This window comes from Saccopteryx leptura, chromosome 5 (genome assembly GCF_036850995.1).
Source record: "Saccopteryx leptura isolate mSacLep1 chromosome 5, mSacLep1_pri_phased_curated, whole genome shotgun sequence".
In the NCBI taxonomy this organism is placed as follows: domain Eukaryota; kingdom Metazoa; phylum Chordata; class Mammalia; order Chiroptera; family Emballonuridae; genus Saccopteryx; species Saccopteryx leptura.
Window position 1 is genome coordinate 96235851 of NC_089507.1, and position 13449 is coordinate 96249299.

The 13449-nt window shown below is 42.5% G+C and overlaps 1 protein-coding gene across 4 annotated transcripts in view; it reads right to left on the reverse strand.

Moving 5' to 3' along the window:
• Window positions 1–13449, reverse strand: part of DIP2C (disco interacting protein 2 homolog C) — a 471590-nt gene that overhangs the window by 96875 nt on the left and 361266 nt on the right. For all 4 annotated transcript variants that reach the window (XM_066387148.1, XM_066387147.1, XM_066387146.1 and 1 more), the window contains 2 exons: window positions 13093–13207; window positions 1541–1680 (listed from right to left, as the gene is read on the reverse strand). In XM_066387148.1, coding sequence (XP_066243245.1) covers window positions 1541–1680; window positions 13093–13207 — 255 coding nt within the window. The remainder of the gene's footprint in view (window positions 1–1540; window positions 1681–13092; window positions 13208–13449) is intronic.

A 13449-nucleotide genomic window follows, 5' to 3' on the forward strand; every position in this document is an offset into this window, starting at 1 on the left:
GCGATAAAAAAAGAATTTAATTATTTTTATTAAACGGGAACATCAGAAAAGCAAATGACAAGACAAAGAAAGTTGTTTGATTACACAAATAAGATGCAAAACCAACACTTATTTCATTGGTGAAAACGCACTGTACAAAAGGCTGAAAGCATCGGAGTATCTGCACCTTCCCTGATCCCCTAATTTTTGTGAGCAGTGTATGTATGTGTATGTGAGTGTTTATGTGTCCCCACTGCCCCAGAGTATTTCTGAAAGGAAGCATTAGTGCTGGAAAGGAAGTTTTTTCATTGTACAACCTGAATCTTTCGAGGCTAAAACCATGGGCATATATTCTTAATTTGAAAAATAAATTTTTTAAAGAAAGAAAGAAAAGGAGCCAGGAGGCCTTACTAAGGCAGGAAGTGTGCAGTGGGCCTAAGACACACACTATGTGGAGGGTTTGAGGGTTTAAGCAAAATTTCTCTGGCACTAGGGGTACAGAGAGAAAAAGACTCTTAATGAAAGGGCCAGGTGACCTTTAGGAAGCCTGGGATAGGTCACATCCCTGTCAGAGATCCCCTGGGGACCACAGGGGTCTTGCTCCTCTGGCTCAGGACATGTAAACCTCTGGCTCAGGACACATGCTGGCTATGAGGAACCTATGCCCTCATTTCCAGTGCCATGCAAGTGTGTCTGTGGGACTGTGTTGTGCCTGAATGTGACTGTCCCCCTACGAGGACAGATCTCACTCCTGCGCATGGAGGGCTCATCAGGAGAAGGTCCAGACTCCAAGTGGAATCTGCACCTGAAAAGGGAGCCTGTCTCATTGTGGGGCCTACGTACTTACGAGGGTCCTAAGAGGAGGGAGGAGAAACATCTGTGAGGAGCAGGACCAGATAAGGGCATTCCACAAATCAGAGGGCAGGTTCCCCTCTCCTGGCAGCACAGCTGGCCCCGTGCTTCCTGGAGCCCCACGTGGTCATAAGAAGTGCCCAAGTGCAGGGCAGGGGGTGGAGGGCTCATGGGATCCTGTAGGATGGGCCTTTCAACCAGGGCTCCTCTCTGTTCATTTGTGGAAATGGTCTCTGTGACTTTTTAAAAGGGCTGTACTGCTGAAACAAGTTTCACTAAATACCCAGACCCCCACTGCTCAGTTCTCACACATCTGCTACGAGTCTAGCTAGTACCCATCTCTGTATGGTAGAACCGCAATAACCTGACCCTCAGAGGAAAAGCCACTAAGTGCCATTATGGGTACAGAGCAGACCCCACCACTCCCAGGAGAAGGGGACTCTGGATCCCAGAGTAAAAGCTGGCATAGAAGCCTTTCCCCAGCTTCCGAAACATTTTGGGTTTCTGGCCACCAGGAGGGGCAGCATTGACACCAACCATGAAGCTTAACACACACGTGGAGACTGGAGCTAGGCATTCTTCTGAGAGCTCTTGCCAGAGGAGCTGGTAATGCTGTTAGGGAAGCATTTGATAACTGATGCTTTCGCCAACCAAGGCTGCAGTCCTGACTGAGTTCCTGCACTGTCGGTGGCCTGGGGCCCACACTCACCTCCAGGCATCACGAGGCCGACGTCCTGTACGGTGAGGACAGACAGCTTTTCTTCTGAATCCACCCGGATAACCCCGTACGTCAACCCATGCATGGAGAGGACGCCCCGGCCTGGGGGCTGGTTGCTGTCATCTGTGGGCCTGTAAGAGCACTTTTGTCTGAATATGTAGGAGCGATTACACTGTCATAAGCACAGGAGGACACGTGCACACTGAAGGCATTTGGGGGTCCCACAGGACTTCTAAAAACAGTCCTGTCTGCCACATGTCTGGGGCTCTTAGCTTGTCAGGAACCCTGTTATTATATGTTAGTGTCCACTAATTCTACCTCTGGGTTTCCAGAATATCTTAAAAACACCTCAGAAGCGTGAAGACACTACAACATTCCCTAACATCCTTCCCCTCCCTTATATATGCCCACCATAGACTGACTGGTTCTATTCTCTCTCCAACCCCTGTCTCTCCAAGATTATTTCTTCCAATTTTGCAAATGATTTAAAAGAGAGAGTACTGATTCCAAGAACTTGATGAGAGCATGGAATATAAATGACAGAGATTCTGCTTATCCAGCCTCAAGTTCAGACATGCGTGGTGGAGGCTCAAGCACATGTGTCCATGTGACGCTGATAGTATGCCATTCTGACGGCAAGTTCTTAGGGACATACAGACGAGAGGCATGCTGTAACATGCTTTATGGTCCTGGTATATGGGGTTTTGGATAAAGTACAGTTGCACTGCATGGCACATGGGCTTCATGGTCTGCCCCCATCCTTCCTGGCCTCGTCTCCACTCTCACTCACCTCCTATGCCCAGACTGCCCCCTCTGGGGTCTTCTGCACTTGACCTGGCCTCTACCTGGAAGTTCTTCCTACGAACATCCATGTGACTTTCTTCTTCACTGTCTTCGGGGGCAGCTCGAATATATACTTGCCCCCACATCCCACCCATCTCCACAGATGGTGCCATCTGACTATCTGTGCCGGACCTCCTCCATCAGTCTAAACTTCCTGGTGACTGCTGCACCCCTACCCCTGCAGTAGTATCTAGGAATAAATGTCTGCTTGAATTAGTAAACAAATTAAATATTTCCAAGGTCATGGGCTTTATCCCTGAAAACTAAAGATTCTTCCACGGGAGCTAAGTGAGAGCACAATCTTGGTAAACACTCATTATTGCTGTAATTTTCTGTCTACAAATGTTAAATGTAGTTCCAGGATCTAAAGGCTGGAATATAAAAATAGAAGTTTGCTATTTGGCTTTCAAATATCATGAACATAAAAGCATAAATGGGGAAACATTAAAGTTAAAATTTGGAAAAAGTCAAGTAACTAGTGTATTTTAAATAGAAGTATATGTTATATGTCAATTATATCTCAATAAAAAATAAATAAAAAGGGAAACAAAAAACTGGAAATTATTCTGTAGCAATCAAAAACATCAGAGCCAACCTAACAGAAAAGTCTGCTCAAATGACAAGAGCCACAGAAACTACGTGGAAATGAGCTCAAAGCACTGGAATCTATATGTTCCCCCTGGCCTTTTCTCTTCCAAAGACACCAGCACACCAGAACCCCGAAATGAAAGAGAGAAGCCCCACTGCTGCCGCCAGAACTTTCTCACCTGTGGTTGTACCTGGCAAAGATCCAGGTGAAATTCAGAATTTATAAGCCTTAATACCTGTTGCAGGTTGAATTGTGTCCCCCAAAAGATATGTCCAAGTTCTAACCCCAGAACTTTGAATGTCACCTTATTGAGAAATAGGGACTTAGCAGATATAATTAGTTAAGATGAGGTCATCCTATGACCACTATCTTTGTAAGAAGAGAAGAAAAGAAACAGACACAATGGGAAGCCCCTGTGATGACAGAAGCCGAGATTGGGGTCGCCTCTAAAGCCAAGGGACACCAAGAATTGTCAACATCACTAGAAGCTGGACAGAGGCCTTGAACACATTCTCCCTCAGAGCCCCCAGAAGGAACCAACCTGTTGACACCTGGAGTGTAGCCTTCTAGATTCTAGAATTGTGAGAGAACAGATTTCTGTTGCATAAAGGCATCCAGTGTGAGGGGCTTTGTTACAACATTCCTGGGAAATTAATATGCTATATTAAAAAGGCACATAAAAGCAAAATGCTGGCTATATGTGGCATGGCACAGCCCATGTATGGAAGATTCAAGAACACTGATGTGTGGTAATCAAGAGGCCAAGAGGAAAAGGTTTTTTTAAGACCTAACAGTGTGTAGTCTACTGTGTTAGTTACGAGACCTGCTTTCCTATGTTTAATAGTGAATGAGAAGCATGACTCCAAAATGTAATAATTAACTAGCTTAAATTATGAGCTGTTTGTTAAAGAAAATTTTCAATTATGTCTAATAACATAATAGTTATGAAAGACTGAATATTGTCACTTAAAATGTCAACCAATGACACTAATCATTCATCGCTTCAACCCCTACCACAATGAATTTATATTTAACAGAGTCCCTGCTAGTCGGAGATAACTCAGATACTGGCTCATTTCTTGGAAGATTTGCAAAAAGGCAGAAAAGAAGCACATGAGTCCGTAGACTCAGCCTCGCCTCCTTACCCTGCACTGCCACAGACGCAGTGCTAGTTCTGTCCCCAGGCTTTTCTGCGAGACCTGCCGGCCGAGAGCCCCTCCTGGCTGACAGCAAAGTTTTGCTCAGTTGATGCTTTTGAGTCCCAAATTGTCCTGAACCGGTACACATAATGTCTTACTCAGTTCACAAACCTACACAAGCACCCCCCCCCCATGTCACAGATTAGAAAACTAAGGCACAGAAACAGTAACCTAGTTGCTGTGTGAGTGGTGGGCTCGGTGAGATTCAGACCCGTGCTCGACCTGGACTCCGTCCTGTGTCCTTTCCTAGCCCTTTCTCGGCCTCTGGTCTAGAAGACTGAGCACCTCTTAGTTTACTGTGAAGTTTTCTTTTTATGAATTAAAAAAAAAATGCTATGAGCACATCCTTCTATGGGCAAATCCAATACTGCACGAGAACACAACAAAAGGCGAAAGTTCCTACTTACCCTCCTCCGCCCACAGGCAGCCACCACCTTAACCTCATGAAGTCCCATGCATATGTAAATGTGTATTTACATATAAAATATGTGTACACAAAAATATTTATATTCAAAGGAAAGCAGGAACACAATATGTATATTCTCCTGCAACTTCTATTTCACTACATACATCTTGTAGATTTTTCCATTATGAGTGTGCATGTGTACACATATGACCACGTGTAGTATATAAATTGCACACATAATGAACTGACCTCTCTTAATTATCAGATGGTATTCAGTAATATGAATATATAGTCAGAGTTATTTTAATGTTTCTGGAAGATACATCATTAGAAAGAGACTGGAATAATAAAAAAAAATTTACATTTAAAATTTTAATAAAGCCTAAATGCCTTCCAAAACGACTGTATCACTTTGCATCCCCACTGGCAGCGTGTATTTTTTTTCATTCACTAGATACGCACATGGCACATGCACACAACACTGCACATGTACAGAAAGTATGCTGTTCTTAGCATTTTGGGTACATTATTCTTGTGGTGACCCTGTGAGACAGGCACAGCAGTCCCGCATTTACGGCAGGAGGTGGAAGGAGGCGTGCTGAGGGGCAGGCCTGGGCAGCAGCTCGGGCGGCTTCACGCCCTGTACTTCCGCTCCCGATGCTCAGCTGACTGTCAGTAGCACCTATGTCTGCTGACAATGTCTTGGGACAATACTGCTATTCAGCCTTAACACTGCTCTCAATTTGATGAGTAAAGTGAATTCCACATTGTTGTTTCAACTTGTGTTACATTGGCTATTAACCAAGACAGATTTTTATTTCCATCAACACCTTCTTAGGAAATAAAACATCCAAGCAGATAAACTGGGTGAGAAAGTGAAAAAATAATCCCAATAAGCAGGATTCCTGGGGATTTCAAAAACAGTTACTTTTATAATCAAAAACAGTAAATTAAATAATGGCCAAAAAAGCTATGGACCCATCTGTCACCTTCCAGGTTCAACCCCAGGATGAAGTTGTGACTCACGACTACGCACCGTGTCGCACAGGAGTGTGATTTACAGGGATGATCCCAGTGATTTTCAGGACTGTACAGAGGTGGTCCTTATACTTAGAGAAGGAAGAGGGTGTGTAGCTATGTGTGGTCAACGCTGCAATGACAGCAAAGGGACAAAGACCAGAATTAAAGATGATGAAAGAGGAAGGTGCACATCAGACTCAGCATGTGCCTCATAAGCACCGTGCTCAGGAGCAAGTGGCTTCAATCAGACAGTATGCACCCCTGCTTACTTGTCACACCACTTCTAGCCTCGAGAATGTTCCACACGCCTCTACTACTCATGCTTGTGGAACACTGAATAATAGCTGCTATCAATCTGAACACATCTACAATTTGCTACTACTGACAGCAAACGTCCTGGCTGGCTCAAGCACACAATAATGGGAAATAAATGGAGTCAAGTAAACAACAGGCAGTTATAACAATTTCCATTCCAGGACTAATCCAGCAACTGCAGCCACATCTGCAAATGTTAACGACACCATCATTTACTGAGCCCTCTGGCAGTCGGAAAATAAAGGTCCCTCCTCCTCTCATCTTCTATGGGCAATCTCTAATTTAGTAATTCCCAATTTAGAAACATGTGGAGAGCAAAGGAATTAAGTTTCAGGTAACTACTGCACGTTCCTTCTCCTCCAACAACAATATTTATATATTAGAGCACTAATGTGTAATAGAGCATTATGGAACAATATGCACATGTGTACATATATATGTACAGAAATAACATATATACATGATATTATGGTAGTAATGCTAGCATTGATAACAGCATTAACGTCTGCTGAATTCTCACTGTGCACCAGGCATACCTCAGAAAGCTGTGTCTACTGACACATTTGATGCTCACGTGATCCTAATGTATACCCTCCCTTTATGGATGAAGGTTAAGGCTGTGCCAAGTTATAGGCAGAAAAGCAAAACAGTACAGAGCTGGGACACAGTCCAGGCCATCTGGGTCAGGCTCCCTGGGCACAGCAGAAAAGAGGGAGACATGCACCTGGGGTCCAGGAGCTCTTCAATGTGGCATTACAGTGCCTCCCATAACTCTGCTTCCCTGGGAAGTACATCTGAGCTCTGGATAAACCACTGAAAAGCAGAAGGGCCATCAATCTACTTGAGGGAAGGGGCCTCCTTTCTGCCTTCAGCGGCCAAGTCTTCCCTTCTGAACACAGGACGCTTCTTTCCGGAGCTGCTCTGGAGTATTTTTCTTACAGACAAATGTAAACTAGCCCCAGAAAGGAGTTGGGTGACCTAATGCACAAACATGGACTGGAGACGATCCCCACTTGTTTCCTTCTCCAGGCTAATCTTTTCTACTGTGGCAGTTTGGCCACAAATAAATTACAATGCAGATAATAGTGCCCTTTAAAGGAAGGGGAGCAGTTGAGGTCATGTCCTTGCTTTTCTAGAAATTTTATTTTCAGGGAACATTCCTGCAACACAAGTTTCAAGACAAAGTCAGTCAAATTCATGGGTATAGCTATATTCAATCTTTAGTGTGAAAGGGACTTTCAAAATGCAATAGATACCTAAGGTCTAATTCATGATTTTCAATAGAGAAAGACACAGGTCAAAACAGCATACCCCTAAGTTATGAGTTAATTTAAGGTAATTTTCTCCCTTTCCTCCAATGACAGCAATATGTGCCCTTTAAGAAAAAAGAGCTGCAGTTTTCTCTGAAATCTGTTCTCATCTGTCCCGTTTAGTATGTAGTTTTCAGATTTTATTTTCTTACTAAACATACTCTTTAGAAATATTTTTTTTTAGCCAGAAAAGGGATCATACCATATAAGTTATTTACAGTTGTGTTTCCATTTACCTGGCTACCCTTCCACATCTAAGGGCATGCTCTGGGGTGAAACTGGCTAGGAAAGCCAGCCTGTGTGTCAGGCATGGGGTTATTTCCCCAGCTGTCTGTTCTCTGTGCAGCTCATGTCTCTACCAACAAGTACTTCTGCGCACAATTCAACCAAACACAAAACAAAGAAGAACTCACTCTTATATGCAGTCAGGATAATTTAAACAAGATAGTACAGTTACATTTTTCTTCACTGCCACTTAATTGAGTCATTTTCATTTAGAGGCTTATTGTCTCCAAACTGTTTTGTAGTTAAAGAAGTTTTAAATTTTTATCTAAATTTTTAGATAAAATCACAAAAAATATATTTTTATCTTCTTATGTTTCAAAAATAAGATCTCCAAGTCTGACTTTTTGAGAGGTCAGTAACATTTGTAAAAATCCCACTTCAATTCTGAGGCTGCATTAACTTTTTCTTACTCTGGATAAGTGGTTGGTATGCCCCTGCAGTAACTGTCAAGTTTCAGTGTCACATGGGCATTATATAGCAGTGGTCCCCAACCCCCAGGCCGCGGACCGGTACCGGACCGTGGGCCATTTGGGACCGGTCTGCAGAGAAAGAATAAATAACTTACATTATTTCCATTTTATTTCTATTTAAGTCTGAACAATGTTTTATTTTTTTTAAATGTCCAGATTCCCTCTGTTACATCCGTCTAAGACTCACTCTTGACGCTTGTTTCGTAAGTTCGACAATTATATTTAAAAATACCACAGTTTTTATGCCGGTCGCATAATTTTATTTTGTGCATTTATCCGTCCCACCCTAAAGGCTGGTCCGTGAAAATATTTTCTGACATTAAACCGGTCCATGGCCCAAAAAAGGTTGGACCACTGCTACATAGCATAGAGCCTCCCTTTGGGTATCTTTTCTCTTGGTTTTCTCCTAGCGTTCTAAATAGTAGGTTAGACATTTTCAACATGGAAAATGGATATGGTGGCAACAAGGTATCTTTATTATTCTCTGGAATTGTTGTTTACTTACATATTAAAATGTATATACTTTATACAATTATTACCTATTCATTGCTAAAGCAACAAATTGAAATAATACCTTGTAGTTAGGCCAGAAATATTTTTAGTTCAATCAACATTATCACAATGGAGCTTAAAAAAAAATTGACTCTATCATCTATATCCCAGAGACAGAAACAGACAGACAGCAATCTAGGAGATACTGTGACCCAGAAAATGATTTGCTGGTGCTCCTTTTGTAATTTGCCAGTTTGTGGGGGGAAATCCTACTGAAAAGTTTAGGCATCACGAATCCGTATTTATGCAATATTTTTTATTTTACAACAAATCTTTAGTGAAAAAAACCCCCACAAAATATTGACCTGGATGATGACAGTTTTAAAAAGAAGAAAACAGATTAAATACCTGGGTAAAAATATGAATTACACAAGAAGCCTAGGTAGACTTCAATGGAAAACAATGTGGTTTCCTGCCATCACCTGGCTGACAGTCATGAAGACAGACATGGAGATAAACACACACGAGGAGGACACACATGAGAACAGGTATGTCTCTTGCCCTTATTCCTTCAAGTTCTCTAACTCATGTTCTTAAGAATCCTTGACCATCCTACAATGAACGTCACTCATTTTCTGACCTGACCCCCTTCCCTCCCTTCCAGAGAGCAGACTTTCTGTGAGGGAATGCTGATTGGGGGCTGGGAGGAGTGGGGAACAAGTCCTGGCAATCAGAGGCAACCCGGGCAGCATTTCCGAGGGTCACAGCACCCTAGAAGCCAGGGGCCAATGGACTGCACCCCAGATCGTGGCCAGGCGCCTTCTGCTGGCTCTCAGGAGCACCTGTGCATCCTACCCATTTTCAAGCGGGTATCTGGAGACCCCCTGACACTGTGCACCCCACAACTTTACATTATGCTCCCTGCTGTGTATGCGAGAAGAGTTCTTACAAGAAGAGTGGCATCACTATATTTAACGGCTGTAACCATCAGGCCTGGCTGTCGCTCTGGAAGGACCAGTTCAGTGAGGCCTAAGAAGCTGGACTAGTGAACACAATCATCCCTACACAGCCCTGTGGCCACTTTCCCATAAACATTCATCTTGCTAAGTTACATGCTTTGCTTTTTTTACAGAAGAGAATCACAGAGTGATACATGTTCCAGAAAAGGCCAAAAAATCCTACAAGTCATGCACAATGGAAATGCATCAGCAGTTTTATCTTCGCTGATGACCATAGCTAATAACTGAGTATCATTTTCTAAATAAGTGGATAAAAAAAGCCAAGCAAGCAATCAGCTGCTCCCAGCTATTTACTGGCAGCTTACCATTGGGGAGAACAAGCCATCCTGGAAAGCACAGGACACAAAGACAAATAAATACTCACACAACTGTGTGGAGGAAAAAGTCCGTTCCTCCGCAGACTCACTTTAATGAGGGCTAATTATTCCTGAACTGGCCTTTGTTTGCAACCAAAAAGGACAACGTAGCAGACTTTTTTTTCTTTAAAAATTATCCTATAATCAGTAAACAAAATGTGAGATTGCAATATTTCTGACACCTGACTACGGTGACATTTAAGAAAGTGTCCAAATCCTTGAGGAGCAACACATACTGAGGCTTCCTGGTCCTCGCTCTAAACAGTGTGAATACAATGAATCAAAGCTGTTTTGCCTTAACAACCTGGCCTCTGCCTGCTCTAGGTGAAAAATTCCCTTCAAGTCTTCAATGTGTTTCATGGGAGAAAGTAAGTGCTTAGCACAAAGTACACCATGAGTTTAAATGCTCAATTCCCCAAACGAGAATTTGTTCTAAACTTTCAGTGGACATTCATTCATGTGAAACACCAGGAACGGGAAATTTTAATCTAGATTCACACCTTACAGAAAATAGCCTGGAGAGGAGTATGTCCATAAAAATCAATTGTGAGTGCTGTTTAAACCAAATGTGCTTAAAAATAACAAATACAAACATGTAGAAACAAGGACAAAGATTCTAAATTACAGCCCAGTATTCATTTCTCTCCTAAAGATATTCACCACTGAAATTAAGTCCTTCTCACCTAAATTAACCACTACACAGAGTCTAAGTGCAATAGCTAATTACAAAGATTACTCTCTCATATAATCTTGAGCATTCAATGGCTCAAACACGTATCATATGCATAAACTTTCAATAAGATGATGACTATCTTTGGGAAAGCTGAGGAACGTGATCAAGAGAACAAATGTAAAATAAGATATGACCAGAAGTGTATTTTTAGTTTTGACTGCTATTATACTAATTCTATTTAGAATACTAAAATTGTGCCTTTTTATCCTGTACATTTTATGGCCCCTTCTTGTTTTATGCAGAAGCAACATGAAAGGAGTCACACTTCACTAACTTTCCCAGAGGGACTATGTTGGAGAGCCCTCAGCCAGCCAGCCACATTAAACGAAAGCTCCCAGCGGAATGCATCACACACTGGATGGCTCACAAGAAGTTTTGTTCTTTGTATCCACTGCCCCTGTCCTGGTTCTGGCTTTTTCTCCCAGTTATTCGGGCAATAATAGAAAAGAGCTCAGCAGAGTAATGGCAGCTAGTGTGGTCAGGTCATGAGAAACTGAAATAAATGTGCACTTGGGTCTGCAGAGAAGCCGGCTCAACCCAGAAGCATGACTGCTGACATGTCACTGTCTCTTTGAGTGCACTGATTGCAACCACATGCCAGGGGAACAGAATCTGGAAGGTGCGGGTGATTAAAGGAGGAGTCTGAACTATGGATGAGGTGCAGCTGTGGACATGGGAGCTCACACACAGGCACTCTGAGACCATGTCTTTCTGCCAGATGTCTGATTGCTTTTAGACTTGTGCCCCATTGACCATGTAGGAAACACCTCATGGGCCACTTGAGGTACATTCAGAAAATAGCAGGCACTTACTGTGCTTATATTTGGTGCTGAAATTTTAATCTTTTTAAGAAAATATATTTTTTAAATGTTAAAATTTATAGAGAAATGATTTAAAATCCTTTGCTTATCCTTCCCACCCACTCCCCACCCCGCCAAGAAACTATGGCATAATCTAGGCTGCTTACTTTATGGCACTGAGAATACATTTTTAGGAAGAGCAAATAAGGAAATAATTCCATTATAAGTCCAGATTTACTACCTGTGTGAATAGTACATTTTGTGAATTATCTATAACAGTGGTGCTATGTCAAAGAAGTGTAGAATCCTAAAAATTTATGGGTGGAAAAAAATTGAGAGATTGCTGAATCCAATCCCCCATTTTTGGGGGAGGGAAACTGATGCCCTAGAGAGAAGGGACTTGCCCAGGATCACGTGACCATGCTGGGCATCAGCCAGTAATCCTATCCACAAACTTCCCAAGGCTCAGTCTCCCTGGACCCTACAAATTAGCCACATACTTTAATATATGAAGAACATTGTGCAAGTAAATCTGCTACTATACCCGAAAGTGTTCTGTACTCCAAGGTTAGACAGAATTGTTAGAAGATTGTGGAGATATTCCTGTTCCTAGGGCACCAGGGCCACCCTTTAAAACAGTAATATGGAGTATGGTTAATGGTGCCGTGTTTCCTCATCAATTTAAATTATGTTGTAGACTTTTAATTTCTGACTCAATGAAAATTGCTTCTGATACTTTAAAGATTTTTTATTTGATTTCTTAGCCTGTTATTCAGGTGGTCTGGTTAATTTTAATTCAACAAGCACATAAAAGCATCTGGCTTCTTATTTAAGAACACTCTTCCAGTGAATATTTTTGAGAAGTCAAACTTTTCACTAATCAGGAGCAGACTCATATGCTTTGTGTCCTGAAAACTGTCATCCATTCTTACAATGGAGCACATATGTGTGACAGAAATTATAACCTAATTAGAGACAGAACCCAAAGACACTGAAAATAAGTCACAGTACAAGCTGCAAATCCCTAGATGGTACCTCCTTCCCCACATTAGTGTGGATAACTGAGAGCTGATGATGATCACGCGCCTTCCTAGTCGCCCTCATTCTGGGTAAGACAAGCGTTGACACGCCCACACCCACGTCCCCCAGCACTGCTCAGGTGGGGGTGCTTCAGCTGTGACCCACAACTCACCACCCAGGGCACTAAGCAATGAGCTCTGCAAGAGCACCCACCACCCACACTCACCACAGACTCGCGAACCCTGAATGTGCTGCCAAGTGGCTCCAAATCTCAGAAAAAACAGTGTTTTTAAAGTGCAGTATGTATGTCGCAGAAAATGACATAGAAACTGCACGTCAAAGGGCACAGGCGACAAAAATTCTACTTCATCCACATTGACTCTATTGCATCCCAAATTAAACCTGAGTCTGAAAAAGCAACAAGAAAGTGAGTAACCTGCAAGGACAAGATGTCAGTGTCCCCGCAGTGGGTTTCCACTCACAGAGGAATTACAGCAAATCACCAGAGTGAGGGCTGTCTCCCTCTCTAGTGAATCTAGACTATTTTATAGAAACCATTCCAGCATCTTGAAAGCCTGGCCCAGTTTTATTCCCTCACTCCCATTTACTGCTATAATTCCCAGGTCTCCCTTAGTGGCTTAATTATGGTCTTCCCCAGGCAGTCCACGCGAACTATGTGGCAGTACCTTCGGATGGCCACAGTGAGTGCCTCTGGTGAGCTGGCACAGGGACAGATGACTTCCTGGCGCAGGCCTTTACTTTGGAAGACATTGAGGAATGCATCGCAGGAAGAAATAGACCCTGGAGTGAAAGAGGGGACAGTAATCAGAGCGTGGAAGCCATGTCATTGATTAAAAATATTCCATAATAGAAAATGTTTTTGAAGTTAGGATTTAGGTACATGTAGAATTAGGCAGCATGGAAAACACACCTCACATAATTCAATTTATCATTTATATTACAGAGAAAGATGATTTTCTTAAACGTACAGAACTCAAGAATTTTACAAATAAAACTTCTGTGCTTAATCAAAACATCTGCTG